The sequence below is a fragment of the Notolabrus celidotus genome, chromosome 8 (genome assembly GCF_009762535.1).
Source record: "Notolabrus celidotus isolate fNotCel1 chromosome 8, fNotCel1.pri, whole genome shotgun sequence".
In the NCBI taxonomy this organism is placed as follows: domain Eukaryota; kingdom Metazoa; phylum Chordata; class Actinopteri; order Labriformes; family Labridae; genus Notolabrus; species Notolabrus celidotus.
Genome location: NC_048279.1, coordinates 11,738,494 through 11,759,208, shown reverse-complemented (window position 1 = coordinate 11,759,208; position 20,715 = coordinate 11,738,494). Strand labels below are relative to the sequence as shown.

Below are 20,715 nucleotides of genomic sequence, written 5' to 3'. Positions count from 1 at the left end.
CATTGTTGTTTTTAAATATCTCTGTTTACTTAATAATAATAATAATAATAATAATAATAATAATAATAATAATAATAATGATAATGATAATAATAATAATAATAATGATAATAATAATAATAATAATAATGATAATAATAATAAAATCACTAGCCTCAGCCATACTTTGTTTACAGTACAAGCAGTAAGAGTTAGCATGCTGATGTGCAAAACTAAGATAGTAGACTTGATCCATATTAACTTCTAAATATCAGCATGACAACTCTAATCATAGCATTGGGACCATGTTAACTTGCTAACATTTGCATTTAGCTCAAGCACAACTGTGCCTCTGGCCTCACAGAGCCGCTGGAGTGGCTGTCTTCTTTTTAATTAAATGTCTTCCCCACATGTCTTCTTAGTATTCGTTTAAGTAACGAAACTTAACTCTCTCCTACCGACCTATTTAACATAGAAGGACTGTCGGCTGGGTTCCTCGGGGGCCTTTAGAATAAACTATTTAGAGAAAACAACCATCATAGCACAATGTATAATGTCTTTCTAAAAAAAAAACTGTGAATATCACATAAATGCTTTTTGCTTTTCCTGGAAATCACTTTCTGCTGCATCTGTTTCATCTCCTTCAAAATAGCTGAGTTGTCCCACCCCCTCTACAGTTTTATGATTCTGTAAGTTATGACATGTGGCAAACATTAACTCAGCAAAAATTGCTGTTTGTCTTAAAAGTGCTCCAGTATAACATTTTTATCCTCCCAAATGTCAGCATCCACCTACCCACCTTACAAACAAGCCGCTGAGATTGTCTCTTGGTCCATGCCATAAATGTTTAGCTACTCTTTGCTTGTTCCTTCTGTTCTGTCCTATAAAATTGGATCCTTTTTTTTCCACATACTTGAAAGCACTTACTCCTGGACACAAAAGCCCTATATGCTGGAGACATTTCCTCACTCTCAATAGTTGCCATGGTGTTACAATACTTGTGTTTTATCCCTTTAATGCACAAACTTTTAAGTGCTTTGGGCCTGCTATTTTTACATTTTGTCTAAACTGCAGTGACTAACCCCATGCAGGCTTCATGGTCAAACTCCATGTTTAAGATTAAGTTATTTGAAAGAAATGGAGGACACTATTTGTTATTCAGGCAGCTCCTATGTTTCATGCCTTTTTCTGTAGGAGCCACTTCTGCCTAATACATAATCATGAACAATGTTATAATCTCACTCTCTGGGGATTGTTACTTCCAAATGAACTGATAAGGCTTGGAGGAAAAAAGCTCTCCTGTGTGAGTTCTTCACCAAAGTTGAGCCATGATTCACTGCAGCCTGTTTCTGATCTTTATGTTTTTACTCGGGTTGAAGCAAGGCGCTCATAGACGGCTGCTAATCTGGTCTCCTCCCCGCTCTCTCTCCCCCTATTTGACATTTCAGCCTGAGGAAATGACTCTGCTCTGGCATTTCTTCACTGCTCTGGGGTAGCACAGCCCTATAGCTACTGTCATTTACACCTTTTAATGCGTGTGTTAGCGCTACACTTTTCTGTTTAAGAAAACAATAGCTGACTTTTCTCTAAAGAGACAGAATGGCAGTAAAAACAGGCTTTGGCATCCCTCCGTACTTCACCTCTGCACACACGGGCGATGCATGTTGTACAGTAGGAGCCAGCCAAAACCCTCAGTGTGTCACCTCTGTCATAGTGTTAATTAGACAGTGTCACCGTCTGTCCCCAGTGACATTTATTGCACATTTGAATATTTTACCCAGACAGATGGTAAGAATGTCAAGGCGTGACACTGAGTTATTAAGCCCTAGCCCTCTCCCTTGGCGACAGAATGCAGGGCTTGTCAGCACCCGATTGTTTTAATAACTCGCTAGCAGTATGACTGCAAAGTTTGCCCTGACTTCATGTGCTTCAGCTAGTTCCTGGGGCATAGGTGGAAGAGCCTACACTCACGCATGCACATGGCGGCACACACTCAAACCAGCATAGGCGTGAATCAACTGAATGAGGATGAGCAGGAATTCCCTCACTGAATAAAAGAACAGGTAGCATGGCTGTGCGAACTCTCTGCTGACATTATCCATCTGCAGACTGCCTGGCTTTTCTGTGTCGTGCTCGACCTTCACTACGGCTAACACTCTTGTCAGATGTGCAGCTCAGCATTGATGTGCTCCATAACCTTAAAATACGATACCACGGTGTCACACTACAGCCGCTCGCTCTCACATATTGTACAATGGAATATGAAAGTATTGTTGCAAACACCACAAGGAGGCAAAAAACACAGATAGATAGAAAGTATCACCTCGTATTTGCACTTTGTTCCTCAGACAATGTGCACTTAAAAGTCCAAGGTGACTTGAGCTATGCTACAAATTTGTTGAGGCTGTCAAACCGCATGTACCTAACAACATTAAAAAGACGTAAGCTGCTTTCCTTCAACACACGAAATAACACTGACATGTCAGAAGGATTTCAGAGGATGTATTTAGCCTTGTTGGCATGCAGTGTACTCATAGCAACAAGAGCAGGGAAACCTGCTATAAAGAAGTTCTGCTGGCAGGTGCTAGGTTGGATGCTTTTCAGCTGACGATCAAACAATGGCAGATTGTGCAGCAGAAGCTGTGGCAACCATCCTTGCTACGGAAGACTTATACTAACCTGCACTATGGGGAATAAATATCTGTGAGGTTTAGAGCTGTGACAGTAAGTGGATTAATGAGTAAGTCAATCAGAACAGAATTTAATGCCAATTATTTTGATGTTTAAATAATCTTATCAGTCCCTCTTAAAGGGTAATGTCAAACGTTTCAAGCATTTTCACAATTTTGACTTTTATTTACTGAAAATAAAAGGAGGATTAATAAAAAATGATGATCCAATCAGTAGGAATGTAGGGTGATTATATTAAACTGTCAGGTACACAAAACAACTTGCATGACTTCCAAGTGCAGGTGAATAGGATACAAATATGATCTTAATGTTGACCTGCCCACTGCTTGGCACAGTTTGATCTCGGCTGTAGGTTCCAGTGGTTGTATCTGATAGGAAAAAGCCATTTCAAAGGCTTTCACATTAAGAGACAACTCAGCAAACCCGGTAAGTGTGTGAAAGTAGCCATAAAATAAGCCGAGCCCACTTGTCAACATTATTGCATGCTACATTTGCTAAACGGACTCACTGTCACTTACAGATTACAGTCTAAAATTAGCATAAACAACTGAGTGAATGCAATTTCAGCGCTGGATGTTTTTCTTTCTTTTTTTTTTGCATGACTCATTTGCCGTATTGAGGAGAAAGAGAATGAAATGGGGATTCAAATTGTGTGAAGAACACAGACGGAATGAGAATAAGTTTCTAGGCCGCCTGTCACGGGCTCGGGGTGTTGTGGAGAAACTCAACTTTGCTTTCATTTTTGGAGCATGTTCTCATGTTGTCTTTTGTGGGTGTGAAGGCCCCTTAATGCAGATAAATACTGGACAAATATTGATTTGTTTGTGCTTTATTGTGTGTATATTGTAACAGAGCTGTAGCCCCCAAAGTGGACTCTTGGCATCCGCTGCCAGTGTGTGAAAAACCTCTATTCCTCTGGTGTTTTTGCAACAGTGTGTGTCTATAATATAAGCCAGGTTTGTTTAGTTATTCTGTTATATCCTCCCCGCTGTCGCTGTGTCTCATTCCCACAGCTCATTCTCATCTTGTCCGTCATTTCTCCCCTGAGTTTTTGAGCTATGTGTAATTACCCAGTTTGTTTGCACCTTGGCTCTAACTGCCTGTCTTGTCGCAGCCAAGCTTGTGTTCACAGGAAGCACAGTGTGTGTATATATGTGTGCGTATAAGCGGGGTTTGCATGCACCAATCAGTCTTTTAGCAAATATGGGCGTGACGGGCAAGAGCATGCAACAGTGCAAGTGTGTTACTCAGCACATGTGTGCGTCACCCCGAGCCCACTCTGGCAGACACAGAGAGACAGAGAGAGGGACCTTGTCGTCTCTAATCCCTTTGTTTTGAGTCAGATTAGAGCTTTGCGAGGCGTTTGCGAGGCCTGCAGAATGTGGATTTAAGGATTAGTCTAATAAACAGAGGCTCTGTGGCACTCTGCAGCCCAGTGTGGAGATTACACAGGCACCGAGAGCAAGGAAGAGAGAGGGGTGGTTTTGCCCCCACCCCCTCCCATCCTCTTTATTCTATTCTATCCTGACAAATGAGAGGATGAGAGGAGGAGAGACACAGAGGGGAAGATGGAAGGTGGATGATGTCTCGTCACAGTTCCTGATCAGTGTGGCAACTTTCATCCATCTTGTTCCCTGCAGGGAGCAAAACTCTGAGTCACATATGCAAAGTTTGGGAAATGAAACCCTCATTCCATACACTTGTGTGACCTCAACAATACTTCATAATAACTTCATTCAGGCTGGATGCTCACTGGGGACATTCCCTCATTTAAATGCAACACTCAGCAAAGCGCAAACAATACATAGAACAAGTATTCAGTATTAACTCTGAAAGAAAAGAGGGAAAAGAGTCAAAATCTGTCCACAAAAAAACATCTCCTCTACAATGCCGAGCAGTGTGCGCACAATAGTAATAACGTAGCAGAAAGCGCCTCTCCTTTGTGTGTCCATTCTATTTCAGCTGCAGAGGCTCGACCCAGAAGAGCTAGGTTCAATTACAGAGCAGAAATCTTGTTTTATTTTTGTAAGTGACCTTATTGTTTTGTGGCAGCGCAGATGAAAGGTAGCCTAATTTGTAAAGTCTACAACTGACTTATTGTGCGCTCGCTAATGAGGTTCTCCAACATCTAAGGTAGCTGTGGAGCGCTGTGAGTGTATTCAAACAGCTGAAGCTATGGGACATTTAAATGATGAAGAAACGCACAAAACAGATGCTTTGATATCACAAAGAGTACCGTGTGATTACTAGGACAACAGTTACACAGCTATATTAATTGTTGTTATTGTGATACCAGCAGAAGAAATGTTAGAAACTGCTGGAATGCTGTTTATTGGCGAATCCTCCAGTCTATGAAAAGATGGTAAATAGACTTAAATAGCACTTTTCTAGTTTTTCTGAACACTCAAAGTGCTTTTACACTACTCGTCACATTCATCCATTCACACCAAGCGGCAACCTCCGGTCTAAAAATATGAGTCCAATGCGGACGTGCTAAAAACTGTTCATCGAGGATCCGCTTGAGGCTGGCTCCGGAAACCAGATGTGTGTAGTCTGGATAGCTAATTTCTGAATCGGCACACACTGTACGAGGGGTGATTCTTTTTCTAACGTGGCAATTTCGAAGATACTTGGATTACGAGTCTTCCAATGAGAGGCACAGCTGACTTGATTGACAGACGGGAACACTGTAGCTTTTGGCTAGGAGGCTCAAAGCCCGCCTCTTTACGTCACAATCGGTCGACAGCAGCAATTTGGCTGCTGCCGCCGATTGGCCTCAAGACAGCCCTTCAGAAACAGATGGGTGACGTCACAGAAACTACGTCCATATTTTATACTGTCGATGATTTACCCACTAATGGTAGAGACTGCTATAGTAAGGGATCATCAGTATTAGCTAATGTCATTCGTACACATTCACACACCGCTGAAAAACAGCGGGAGCAATTTGGGGTTCATTGTTTTGCTCAAAGACACTTCAGCATGTCACTACTGGAGCTAGGATCGAACAGCCAACCTTGCTATTGATAGACGATCGACTCTACCCACTGAGCCACAGCTGCCCCAGATGTGATGCCACATCTTGGGCTTGTTATAGTAAATAGTTAGACTACAATATTAACAAGTTTGTAATCAAGTGATATCACATGAGAGAGAGTGATGCACTGAATATCAGTAATGCTGTGATACAGTCGTATAGACACAGAGTGCTGAAGGTGATCCGTATAGTGTTTCATTGCTTTATAAAAGAGTTCAACAAGCAGCATCTATTAGTCAAAGTGAAGATCAACAATTAACCAACTCAACTAGTTCCTAGACTGTTGCTAAGCAACCTTCACATTCTCTTGCAGTGCTGCTGCTCTGTTTGTGTCCAAAGACCAACTAACTACTTTCTATCATGTGAATCCATTTATGTTCCAATTCATTATGCATCCATTCAAATTAAAGTCTGTTGTGTTATTCAGAGGTATCAGCTTTATTAATCTAGTCCAACACAGTCTGCTGTGATGTCTATTAAGTGTATTCAGAACACCTCGACGAGGCACACGAGGTGAAAAGCCTCAGGGTTGTTGTTCACTCCATAAGCACTCTTGGACTGCTTCTTGTCCAATCAGATTGCTTGGTTGGTAGTAATTGTTGTCTGAGTAAAATTATATCATGGAGGCCCAAGCAGCTTCAGTTTGAGTGTTCGAGAAGAAGCAGTAAAATATGAACAATGCTGTGCTCGCAAAGACTGTAACTCTGAGTCCAAGCAATAAAAACGCAGTCAGTGTTTTGCTACCCCACATTTTGAGGTTATTGTTGTTGTTTTTTTTTACATTTTTAAGAGACTTTAAATAAATTAAAGCACACATGTTAGCTGTTTAATGTAAAATATTCATGTTTTATTTTAACAATCCCCCTCAGACAATGGTAAGAGGAGGGGTTGTTTCTAAGCCTTGTTCTCAGGGTTAGGAGTCCATGTGCTAAGCCAGGTCAAACACTATTAACTCCTATTATTCCTGTTAAAAGGAAGGGATATAGTATGCTATCAATTTCTTTTTCACACTGGTATCAGAGGCTACTCATTATCGGCCAGTCCTCAAGTGTTTTTGACAGAATCTGTATCACAAAGAATAAATTGGTATTGGAAGCTCTCTAATATCCCAACATCTGTGACAAAAAAACACGCCAAATGATACTTACATAAATACAAATAGTAGCACAATTAGTGAAGATCACACTTAATAAGCCAGTGATATTTTACTATTTGGCTCCAAGAGGTCTGGGAGGTAATGGGGCGAGGTGTGAGGTAGAAAGTGATGAAATGTTTCCTGTCCTGCACGCCCCTCAGCTGTTGGCTCACACATCATCTTGGATCTAAAATGGTTCACACTTTCCAATTGGATTGGCGTCATGCAGGCAGCTCCAGCCTTCCCTTTTCCTTGTGTGTACATGTGTGTTTAAGTCAAATTTTCTCATGCATGTGTGTGTGTGTGTGTGGTGGTGGTGGTGGGGGGGGGGGTGGCTCTGCAAGCGTGCATGCACTGTCAATGCCACCTTAGATCGAAGACATGATTAATGACTCTTCATGGTGAGGAGCCTCTCAGTCAGAGCACAGGCCAAAGCTCATACAAGGCTGGTGTGTGTGTGTGTGTGTGTGTGTGTGTGTGTGTGTGTGTGTGTGTGTGTGTGTGTGTGTGTGTGTGTGTGTGTGTGTGTGTGTGTGTGTGTGTGTGTGTGAGAGAGAGAGTGATAGAGGTCATGTCGGTTTATAGATGTGAATACATACAGGAATATTTATATATGCTAATACATGTGGATGAGACACCCCACCACACACACACACAAGCAGTAATCAGGATACCCAGCCTTTCCCTCGACAGTGAAGCCCCCACAAGCACTCACATTTCTCACACATCCATACAACTCAAAGTTGCTCTTCTTAATGTGAAATGGAAAGTACACTGTACATAATGAGATATTTTATATATTAAAAAAACAGCAACTATTAATTACCATAGTGTATTAAATCTAATTATATTGATTCAGTATGCTTCCACTGAAAGACTGAACTGGCGGATAGAAAATTAATCATAAGGATAATAAGGATTTATACTTAAAGATAGTGGTCAGTATAAGCTGCTGTCAGGAAAGAATAATATGTAATTGGATGCTTTGATGAACTTTATGGATCATATTTTAATTTTTCCCGTATTTGGAATTGGAGTAGAAAGCTCTTCCCGAAATGAAAATGCATGCAGGTTTTGAGAGATGTGTAATTGAGTACAAGTTTCACATAACGGTTTGTTTTTCCTCTTTATTCTCACACAACCTCTCTGTACTGCGCTCCCTCCCTGTCTCCTCTTTTGTCTCCCTCAGTCACTCTGTGTCTTCCTCTCTTTGTCTTTGTGAACAAACTGTGAAAACAACTTAATTTGAGCAGCGGCACAAAAACAGCAGAAAATTGAGCAAAACGCTTTATAGCTACAATTTTGTCTTTTGTGATAACAGGGCCTTGTGTTCTCAATAGGCTCTTATTTTGCTATTCAAATCTCTTTCAAATTAAAAAAGAGAGAGGGAGGGGAAAAAAAGACACCAAATGAAGAACTTCAGCGCCTGTTGACAAAGAGTGTTGGAAGAGTGGATGAATTTTCTGATGGAAAGGCTCCATGCTGTGTTTTATCAGGCTTTTAGCCACCAGTCTTGTTGGCTGATTGTTGCTTTTGGTTTGGTTACAATTGAATTAAATGAGCCAGATAATGGTGGCTTTACTGGCGCTTTTAATCCAACCATAAGATAAGATAAAAGAAAGGATACAGATGAGAAAAACACAGCATTGAAATGAAAATAACAAATAAGAAAAAGCTTTGATTTGGAAATGGAAAGCTGCTCTGAGGTTATATGCAAAAACGAGGGTCATAGTTAATGTTCCAGTTGCAGCAAAAGTTAGTTACAAACATGAAATTAGATTATTTTTAATCTTAAAATTGATGAAACAAAACAATTGTGAAGAAATTAAAACACAGCATAAAGAATTTATATCTACAAAGAGCAAGTAAAGCTGTAAATGCAGTGAATACTTAAAATAGATCATTGCACATTTTAATAGTTTAGTCAAATGTCAGAAAAATAACATAATTCCTGCAAAGACATTATCAAGTCTCAGCTGCTCAGTTGTGAGTATTAGTGCTTTTTAAAAACTTTTTTGATAGCAAACAAAGATTTGAGGTGTTCAGACTGAGGGCTGAAAAAAACAAGACATTTGAAGATATTATTAAGGCTTAAGGAAAAGAGGCATTTATTCTGAACTGTCCTCTTGAACAAAATTCTATTCATATTGAATTATTAAAATGATTCACGGATTGTGATCATTAAATGCAGTCCAATGGTATAAGAGCATTACATTAAAGTTCTAATAAGGGCTGACAAGTGCTACATTATTTAAATGGAAATTAATTGCTGAATTTTAATTGGTAATCACGATGAATCACATTTTTGATTGCATGTGTTAAATTCAATTCATTTGCATCTAAAACAGTTTCAAAGTTCATATTAACAATGTTTAATAATTCATACTAGTGTAGATAATTTTGATCAGTCCCTGACGTCCGGTGATCCCTGGTTAATGTGGTAGCATTTGCACTTCTCAGGGGTTCATTTGGGTTCTTTCTTTTTCATACAGGTCCTGTAATTGTGAAACTATTGTTCCCTGCTACAGTAAGGCATGACTGGTCACAACCATAGACTGTAGTATTAATGGACGTAGTATTCATGATGTCACCCATCTGTTCTGAAGTACTGTTTTGAAGCTATTCGTTGGCGGGAGCCATAGTGGAAATGCTGAACCTAACTGCTGTCAAGCTAGTTTGAGGTAAAGAGGCTGGCTTTGAGCCTCCTACCGAAAAGCTAAGGTGTTCCCGCCTGTCAGTCAAGTCAGTCATGTCCTTATTTGGGCAAAACTCATAATCTTAAAATATCCTGAGCTGTCGCATTACAGAAAAATTCACCCCCCCCGTACAGTGTGTGCTGATAGAGATATTAGCTATTCAGATAGAAGCTGTTTTTTGAACCAGGCTGTAAACATGTTAATTATTGCTGTAAAGAATGTGTTTTTTGAATGGGCGTCTATCTGATTTCCATTGTTTCTGCAGCCAGCCTCAAGTGGAAGTTCAATGAACTGCAGTTAATAACACTTTTGCATGGGCTTCAAGTTTTGAGGCAGGAGGTTACCACTTGGTCACAACATGCCAACCTGAGGATGTCCTGAGACCTGACTCTTTCAGTGTTGACTGGCCTCCAGTCAGTTACCACCCACACCAAGGGGTGTTATTTAAGCTTATTTAAGTTAGTATGATCTACAGGTCTGTGACGATTCACACACTCCAAAACAGTGCTCTGCCAGCTTTGTGATTTGGTTGCCTGCTGGCATCAGTCTGATTAGCTGCACCTGTATGCTTAGTTCTTAGGTGGCAGCTCAAACTCAAAGTACTTTAGTGATATTCTAATTTACACATGGTGCATTTTGACTTGTCAACGCAGCCGCCTAGGGCATTTTGAAAGTGAAATGTGCCGTTCAGAAGTGCAGTGGTGATTTTCTATCACGACAGCAGCAGGAAGCAGGAAGACACTGTGGGGGCTTAACTATGGTGTGCTGAGAGGGACAAAATAGCATGAAATTAAAAAAATAATGCCTTAATTTGGGATTTTAATTGTATTGTGATTAAGGCATTAATGCTGACAGCCCAAGTTTTAAGGAAAAGAGAGGATCTAGACACGGTTTATGGGATTTTTAACTAGTCTACAGAAAAAGACAAAACAAAAGGAGTCCAAGGTTAGCAGGATGGAAATGATCCAAATCAAAAATATATGTATCTGAAAGGTTCAAAAAGGGTGAAACAATGAGTAGAACCATGAGAAACCAAGGAGGAGGTCTGATAAATGACTGGGTGAAAGAGGAGGGAGACAAAGACTGGGCATATTCAGAGGCAATTAGGGTGGGGCTCTCATCATTAAAGCAGGAAACGAAACAGAACAAGCTGCACAGAAAGAACAGGAAATGATTACTAACAACGTATAAAAATGAAATACATAACTTGACAAGAATAATACATGATAAACACATGAAGCCCAACAGACTAACATATCCAAACTGCACCAGCTCTGTTGTGTTGAGAGTATGTCGAAGGTCAGTAAAAGTAAGTAGCTCACACAGAGGACACACTGTGCTTGAGCCTCCTCCTAGTGTGAATCAGTAGGAGTCATCTGGACAGGAAGCCTCCCACAGTGTGATGGCCCTAAACAGCAACTACAGCAGCACTCACACACCGCCTCCATGCTTATTTGTTTGATAAATGAGGCCAGCGGCTGGATGGAATCTATGCAGCTAATTGTCTGTGGGTATCTAGCCAATGTACACGTAACCATTAGAGATGCAGTGAAATAATATGCACAGCCGGGCTGATCGATTGTGATAAGCATGCTCCCAGAGCTGGCTGTCTCTGTGGAACTTTCTTCGCACCGATTTGATGCATGATGCAACGAAAAACATACGTGAGGCAATTTATACCTCAAATATATTTAAGCATCTACTGCTGAAATAATGCTGACCTGCTGCTTGCTTTTTCTACAGAGTGTGTCTGTTAGTTTGATAACACCTTCAAGTTCTCTTTAATTAGACGGAGGCCAACCAAATCAGCAACTTCCACCAGAGTTTGACAGTTTCAGTGAAAATAGTTGAAATGTTAACAGTTTTTAATGTGACATTAACTGTGAAAGAATGTGTCGGATATATATTTGATTTTGGCAGGTTAAGAGAACAAGATTCTTATTTTCTTTGTGAAAAAGAAAAAACTTCCCTGGCATGTAGTTTACACGTTGTGTTTAAAAGTGTAAAAAAGCTCTTTCTTAAAATAGCTGCATCTGTTTTAATGCCTTGTCTGTGAAACTGTACACAGTTTAAAGTGCTTCCTTCTTCTTCCTTCATTGATATCTGGCTCAGTTCTTTCTGGGGTTGATCAGGTTGAATGGGAAACCATCTCGTTTGATGCTTGCTAATCCATTGATGTCATTAGCCTCCTATTAAGTGGGTGTGATTTCTAGTTACACTGGATTTACATTGTGTCATTTTCCAATTTTTTCCTCCAAGGCGCTTATTTGCAGAGAAAAGGCCATTATCTGCACCAAACTTCACCTCTGTAATTTCGAAAATGAATTCTCCACCCTCCCTGTCGTCTTCCAATTACTTTTCTCATTCTGCCTGGATTTCATGGTCACTTCACGGTCGCACGCATGTCTCTTCTCTCCTTCGCCTGGCCACCCTTTCTCGCCTGTCAAGAAAACAAAGCTACATGCAGGCTCATGCAGGGTGTTTGCACAGTTTTTGCATCTGCTTGTCTTTGAAAGTGTGGCCCAGACTTGTGGCTGACTATTAAATCGTGATCGTCGTCAGACCCAGAATAAGTCATTACATGTCTGATAAATGAGATAATCTGTCTCAGTGTGATGATCAGGGGAGGTTAGGCTTCTGTCACCAGAGTAATTAAGACAGAAAAGTTTGGTGTGTGTGAAGATGTGTGTCTCTGCGACCTTGAGAAAAACACCTGCGTGGTTGGAATGTGATTGATATGCGTTCCAGTTCTCGTGATTGACCCCCTTCTGCGTTCTCCAGTTTATCCCATCTATCTCTCTGTCTGTGTCCTTTCCCCATTTTCTCATCTAACATTACACCTGCAAACCACTGTTCAACTTCTCAAAGTGTGGCTGCTACCACACACAATACTACACCTTCACACTGTGTGTTGCATGTGGATCATGTTTCCTCACATGCCTGTGTATGTGACCACAGCTGTTAATAATAACATGCAAAGATTGATGCTGCTTCTAAAGGGCTTGTTTACCATTTTGGGAAATTCACTTCAGAGTTAGATTGGAAGATCAATAGTAATCTTGTGGCTTTGCTTTAAATAAAGGCTGGATTTTTAGGGGATGTTTAGCCTAGCTTAGCATAGAATGAAAGAGACGGGTTATTTATTTTTAGTGCTGTAGTCATTTTTAAGGGAGAACATGTCCTGCAAATGAACTGACCATTCACACTTCATACTGTCTTTCTCACAAAAAATTGTAGTCCTGAGGATGTTATCCATGTTCCACAGTGTATTTTATACAACTCCTTGAATGATTTAAAGGCATTTCCAGATTTGAGCTGTCAAAGAAGTCTTCATTTTTGTTGTCTTTTACATCACAACTTCCACTGTTTTATATTATGTGGAAAAAGTTAAATCTGTACACAGACATGTGGGACATGGGCAGCATTATATTGTCAAAAATGTCAATGTGAGTTTGAACCTTGTTAGCAAAGCAGCTCGACATTGTGACCTCTGTGGTTACAGATACAGGTAGAGAGTTGAAGCAGTTGTTATTCTAGTTTGTATAAAATTAAGGTTCTGGGAGCGTGTTTTTCTTTTAACCCTCCTATTATGCTTGGGGTCAATTTGACCCAATTCAATGTTTAACGTCTCTAAATTAATAACTAACACCATTTTTTTGGCTACATATTTCATGACTTTTCCTAATTTAATGGGACAACTGGGAAAACGTACAATTAAAATGTTGGTATTTTCCAATTTCCTGTAAAAGAAAATAAGAGCATCAGTGTTCCATGGGGTCAATTTGACTCCAGGCTGTTTTAGCTGTATAAAACATAAGAAATATCAACATTTTACACACATTTGTTTTGGTTGTTTTGGGTGATATTGAGGTCACTATAACCAAGGACATGTCTGCATGTGACTGCAGGAGCTGGGATTGAACCGTCAACCTTTAGATTGAGATATAATATTTCCAGCCACCATGTCTCTAAAGACATTCAATGATGTGTCCTGTATCATACATTTTGGTAACATATGATGTTCTGTTTTACAAATAAAGTCCACGCTTTCAATTTTGTTAATGCTTGGAATATATTTTATTTAAAGGGGTATTCAGGCAGTCAACAAAGAAACATAAAGTACCTGACACATAAACCTGGGTAACAATCAGTTTCTGGAGGTTTAAATTACTGGGGTCAAATAGACCCCAAGGATAAAAGATGTTAGTAAATTTGAGGGTAACAGGAGGGTTAAGTAACTGGGCTATTTTTCTTTCATCTTTTCTTTATGCTAAGCTAACCCATCCAAAACCATCAGCAATCATCATCTGTCACAGTTTGTCGATGCAACGTGCCCCTGGGAATGGATATCAGTAATTATAGGATAGCTAGTGGTTAGCATTGCATGGCTTCCTTTTCTGTCTGCAACACAGTACCATCATTTTTTGTTGCCTGTTTATCTTTTTCAAGTAGGTCTTAGCTCAACAGTAGACAGTAGGTTACTCAGAAGCTTCACTCTGACTCATTTCAGCAGTTTGAGCCTGAAAAATAATTTTCTGATTAAAGTACAATTAAAATGTTGTCAGGTCTGTCTGAAAATTTAAATGGTTGTTTGTTAATTAGAAGAAGATCGATAAATACTGATGCAATCAACGTAGTCAGGAAATCTGGCAGCTGATCAACCTTTCAACACATTGTCAAGCACACTTGTCACTCAAGATAAAGTTTGGATCCGGAACAGTTTATTTGTTGCAGCCGCATGAAGATATATCTTTGTCAAGATAAAGAAACCATCATCAGACTACCACAGATGGGAGCCAGGATGCAGTGTGTGTTCCACCTGCTTTTGCTCTCCATGCACTGTTTTTCCTGCATACAACAAAGGCTGCTGATACATGATTGATCAATACTTATTAGACTACAAATATGCTACAAACAAAGACTAGATCACTTCCCATGCTGAAAATCCAAACCCCGAGTACAGATTTCCTCTCGTAGATTCTGTAAATAGAGATTAATACTGGACTAAGCCAGTCTAAAAGCCTACTTCTGCACGGTATCCAATGCACCGTCAAGAGAATAGTGTCAAACTTTTTATTCAAATCTGAAAAGAAAGCATATAAACATATTTCCCCAAATTTAAAACTATTCTTTTAGCATAATAATAGCTCTAACCTCCATCATATGCACTCAGCAGTGACACAGTACACACTCTCACAGCTGCACACACTAACAAAGCCTTGTTTGCCCATCGTTTGCATAATGCCAGTCAGAATGTCGCCACATTTCCCGAGCCAGCATCCCTCTGTGTTTCCTCACCCTCCATTCAAGGTAGGAACACATTAAGCTTGAACTCCTAATAGCCTGTGTGATGGATGCTGGAGCATAATGAGCTCTTTATGAGACTTAATACCTACTGTTAATCAATGGACATAGCAGGGCACTTTTCAATACTACCTTCTAAGCATTTTAAAATGAGCACTCATTGAATAGATTGACTCACATTCTGTATCTGTCTTTCTTTTTTTTCTCCCTTACTATTCTTCCTCTGTCCCTGCATGCAATTAGTTGCATCACATAGTCTGAATCAAATGATGCCTGCTCCTTTGTAAGGCCCTTTCCTGCTCTGATATCAAGACAGTCTGTCCAGACTGAGAGATATTTTGATGAAAATACAATGCTAAGCTGTAATGCAGTGGGTGGACCAGACTTTCCTCGGCCCGGAGCAATAGAAACATGGCTGACCTATTTATTACCATAAATATCCCATACAGGCAGCTGCTTGAAGCACTCCTGTCAATTACTGCTGGTTGTTGTATTGTTGTACTTTGATCTTTGGCTGCTAATGTAATGCGTCGCTCAAGGCCACTGCACCAGTATCATGCTGTATTAGCATCATAATCATGTACAATCTCCATCCACAAGTATGATATTTGAATAGATTACAAACAGGCCAGTGGTGATGTAATGGCACTGGACATATCAGACGTTAACAAAGTGAAGGTGAAGACATAATGCACATGTTAAGCTGTGTTAGGAGTCGTTTTACAGGCTGCTTCAAGGCGAGTTAACAGCTCAGGTATACTGCATATGTGTTTGTTTCTGGGTGTTTCTGACATTGCGTGTGTGTGTGTGTGTGTGTATGTATGTGTGTGTATCTGCGTCTGGCTGTGTTTGATTATCCCTTACAGCCTCTATGGGAGCGGGATTCATTCTCACTCTGATAATGAGGGAGAGACTAGCAATGCCCTCAAGTCATTTCTCGTCTTCCTCCATCCTTCCTGTTGAATCTGGCTGCTTTTTATTTCTTTCCCGCTTTTTTCCCCCCGCCTTGATAATCTGCGTCTCTTTTTCCCACCATCCCATTTCTTTTTTGTTTTTAACTTTCGTGTTTCAAAAGACTATTCTCTTTCCGCTTTACCCCATCTTGTTATCAGTGTTTTCCGCATGTGTTTAGGCGCCACTGACACCAGTTTGGCAAATTATCTGTTACATGTTTGAGGCTCTCTCTGCCTTCATGTCATGGATTTAAATAGACTGACTGTTTTTCATCAGCTTGGTCAATGTTTGACTATGTCTCAGCAGACCGCAGCAGCAGCAGCAGCTCTGTTTCTCCTCACAATAGCCTTACTTAGCCCGCATCAATACTCCAATGTGTTGTATATTTGCCTGGTTGCTCAAATGTCCATTCCCCGCTCTCCCTCTTACCTAACTTTCTCTGTAGATCCTCGGGGGAGTGTAAAGCTAGAGTGAGTCACAGCAGTGCATCCATTAATTTTATACCAACCTTTTGCTGTCTTTTCCACTCTCTCCATCTCTCCCTCTCTCTATCACTGTTTTCCAGGTGACTGAAGTGGAGACTGACATAACGGAGGCCCGCTAGGAGGCCCCTCCATCTCCCCCCCACCACCCTCTCCTCTTCCTCCACCTCCTCCTCCTCCTCCTCCTCCTTCTCCGTGTCCATCTATTGCTCTTCCTGCATCTCTGCTCCCACTATTCCACCTCCACCCAACCTCATCATGGATCTGAAGGATCGTAGCCACCGCTCCCTGACCAGGGGCCGCTGCTCCAAAGACTCCCAGTACAACACATCCTCCCTGGATGCAGACGAGTGCCGCGTGCCTACCCAGAAGTCCTACAGCTCAAGCGAAACCCTCAAGGCTTTTGACCATGAGCAGAGGCTGCACTATGGTGGCTGTGTGACTGACCTGGTTCACCACGAGGCGGATGAGTACTCCAGGCAAGGTAGGTTTGTGAAGCACCTCCTTCAGAGCTTAACTTTGTTGTAGTTCTGGCCTTGAACCATATAGAGCTGGACTGGGAAAAAAATACAGAACAAAAAGAACATATATGATTATAAATGAGTGCATTTGGCTCATTTCTTGTTTTATAGATATTTTAAGTACTTTTTTACACTGTTTGAAGAGTTAAATGAAAACATTGATACCACTCCAATGACTTTATGCTGTGTATCTACAATAAGCAGCCAGCTTAGCTCATGTGCCAATCTCAGGTGTCAAAAAAGAAGCCAACACAAATGTACTAAAAACTGTAGTTCCTTGATTGTCCACTTGAGTCTGGCTCCAATAGAGCAGGAGGCCCCATTGGCACATATATTAAAAAGTCTATCTTTACAAAAGGAATAAATACATTTACAGTCTGATGCAGAATAAGGATTTGGTCTGATTAGCATATTTCTCTTTTCAGACAATATGTATAGGGTGTGCGTTTTGAAGATACGAGTTAGGGTTTTGCATAATCAGGCATAATTAGGGGCGTGGTCGACTTAACCAACAGGTAGGCACATTGTAACTTTAAGCCAGGGGCTAAAGGTTCGCCCTGAATCTGCTTCTTTATCTCTTGTAAAGTCGACTGAAACCTAAGTTAAGTAGGCATTTTCAATATGGCGTCAGAAAATAATGGGTGACATCCCTGAGATTAACTGCATGTTTTATGCAGTGTATGGCTTGGGGAAACATACGGACAAAAGAACAGCTCCCATAAATCTTATCTCGAGCATGTTTCATCTTCATTTGTTTTGAACAAGATTTTTTTGGGGGGGGGTGGCACGTGTACTTTTTGCATGAAATGATAATTGGGCAAGCTTTCTTCCCCAGCTTTCAATCTTTATGCTAGGCTAAGCTAACACTCTAATGTTATTAAAATGTACATGATAAACCTGAGAGTGGTATCAGTCTTTTCATGGCAGTATTTGCAGTATCAATTTGACATACTGCAGTGTCCAGGAAGTGATTTAGTATATGAGATAAGGTATAACATTACTGAGTCTGGGAAAGCTGTGTTGCATGTGCTACCAGAAAGGGATTTTATAGATGTAATATGGTTCCAGTTTTTAAAAACACTCCAGATACAACAAATAATGAAGGCTGCCAAATGCATCCCAAAAGCAAAAACTAGAAACTGGAGGATGTAGCAATTTCCTGTCAGATTTTACCAATTATATCTGCTCTCAGTGCAGCTCCAGTAGGCAAGTGATTTTCCTGTCCAGCACATATGGTCTGTGAGCCAAGCATAGCTTAACACTTTTAGCGCCCTTCCAGTCCTGTTTTGTGATTCCTGCATTACTTCCAACATCTGCTTTTACACATTCAACAGTCACTATGTTGCTCATGTAAACATTTTCCAGCTGTATGCTACTTTTAGCTACAGTGTGTTTATTGCGAGACCTCTGTTGCAAGCTGTTAATGTATTCAGATGGTGTAAATGCTGCACTTTGCAGCAGAGGACCAAGGCAGACCTTTAGCTATGGCAGCCCTGTCATAATGAACTTCTGTATCCCCCAGTGAGCAAGTTAGCCGATAGGCCGATAGGTCATCTCTATAGGGGTGGGCCTGCTCTCATAGGCATGTCTTTAAACTGTGTGTGTGTTTGTGCATTTGTATGAGTGTGTGTGTGCAAATGTGTAGATGGCACAGGGACATGAAACAGGCACTATTGATCCCTGGCTAGTGAAAGGAGTCAAGCTCAATGGGATTGATCTGTGCTAAGCTCTGTTTTCTCTGCATGGACACAGACAGGAGAGGAAGAGAGCTCAGAGTAATACAGCACAACAATGCAGGAGGGAGAAAATAACAGTCAAATACCCCACAGAAATAAAGAAAGAAATACAGTGAAGAGTCCATGATGGTGTTTTCTAAATGGCACACCAGCATTAGAAATAAAAACAAGGTAGGCTTACTGTCAAGGTTTCATGTTTGCTTATGTGTGGTTGGAAGCTTTGAGAGACAGATCAATCTGACTGTTGCTTCAAGAAGAAAAAGTGTAATGGCACACGCAGAGGGAATAAGTGTGGCTTTTACAAAAAGCAAACAACAGAAGGGCATACTTACTTCTACGAGGGTGGGAAAAAAAAGAAAAGTGTCCAAAATGGTGGTTTGATTGGCGGGACGTATGTAAGCCTGGAAGTCAGTAGTGTGCTGTCCGGACACACTTCACTGCTGCACCGAGCTGACCTCGCACCAGGCAATAGCTGGTCGATATCACAGTCCTCTCAGCCTATCAGCTCCTTCGAAAGCCCAGAGCCACAGATGCATCGTGGGAAGTGTGGCCACAGGAGACCAACAGTGTTGCCGCACCATATGGACTGTGACACCACGGGATGAGGAGAAGTGCCGGAGGGAGGGAGAAAGAGAAAGGAGTTAGAGTGAGAAAGACGCAGCGAGAGAAGCAGCAGAGAGAGTTTTCTTCATTTTTTAACTGCATATTTGTGTAACTAATATATGAGGCCGAGTGGGGGATTGAATGTGTTCCCTTTTGAACAGCTTGTAGTTTAGCAACAAGATGGTGAGAGAAGACCAAAACTTTATTTTCTTCAACAGTTATGACTAAAATTGTGCACAGGGGAGACTCAATTCAGTTTGAGTCCTTGTTGTTTTATTGAAAATTCCAACAAACAGTTTGAAGAGGAGGTCTAAAATCTGAACTGACCTGCAGGATTAGTAATTTATGTGCTCATGGGGCAACAGAAGAAAATATGATTAACTTTGATTAAATTATAATGATGTTGTTCTTTGGTTGGCTGAGCCATCACGCCGTTTCTGCCTCTTGTCGAGAAGTTTTGAGGTCATCCCAAGCTATTCTCAGACTGCAATTTGGCTTTGATGGTTACGTGTAGAGCAACCAATTTACAGTTCTGTGCTGTGTTAATATATATTGACTCGCTCTTACAACCGTCATTAGACTTATGTGTGTGATAAAAAGGTGTGAGTCAAGCACAGGTGGGACTGGAGCACCCTGTGAGCTTGTGCACTCACACATGATTATACACGAGCAGGAACTATAACAGAGTTTCAGATTGAGTTATTGACTCGCCTACAGTAGTTTGGAGAAAAGTTCATATTTCACTGACATTTATCTTGATGAATTTCTCTGTTTTTGTTGCTTGTGGCTTCATTATCCTGCATGTACAGAGTAAATACAGCTCAGGCACAAATACAGGCACAGAGCACATTTGACAAGTCCATTTTTTTAGTCTTTTTTTCATCATTTTGAAAGATCATTTGCATTGAGTTATGCAGTGCAAATTATTAGGAGTAGAGCAGATGTCCTGGGGATGTTTTCTGAGCCAAATCAAGGATCTTGGGGTGGGATTATTCTTCAACAATTTTCTTCAATTATCAAAATAATCTTTTATAGTGGAACAAAAGATTTATAATAGGTATCTTAGGTTTTTGCTGTCACTTTAATGGCTCAAAGAAATTATATATTTGTAAATGTGCAGGAGTTCTGCTACATCTAACTGTAGCTGCAGTTTTACTCCAAAGATATCATTGCCTTTTAAAATAACTTACTTATTGCACAACATTATGCATGACAAGCTTCACTGGATTTTCAATGTTTCCTGAAGCAGAAATTCAGCTTAAAAGGGAACACCATCTCCCTTTGGAACCACATTTGGAGTGTGTTTGCAGTCTGTATATTTGTGTTTTGTGACTCTGTGTTTTCTGCAAGAAGTCTTTTCTGTGAGTTTACTTCCCAGTCTATTAAGAAGCTGTTTTCTGCTCTAAAAGGACGTACGAGGCTCGGATGTCAGTGACCTTTATTTAAGTTTGCTCCAAATCTGCATGCTGATTTCATAGTCCTCTTACATCCAACATACTAATCTTGCTCCAACAACATTGCATCTGTTGGCTAGATTGTGGCACAGGTTCGACCTGCCTTTGCAATTACATCCATTT

The 20,715-nt window shown here is 40.6% G+C and overlaps 1 protein-coding gene across 1 annotated transcript in view; it reads left to right on the top strand.

Moving 5' to 3' along the window:
- The window catches only part of LOC117817883 (teneurin-2), a 134,112-nt gene that overhangs the window by 93,303 nt on the left and 20,094 nt on the right, over window positions 1–20,715 (top strand). The window contains exon 2 of the mRNA XM_034690683.1: window positions 16,362–16,762. Coding sequence (XP_034546574.1) covers window positions 16,537–16,762 — 226 coding nt within the window. The 5' untranslated portion in view covers window positions 16,362–16,536. The remainder of the gene's footprint in view (window positions 1–16,361; window positions 16,763–20,715) is intronic.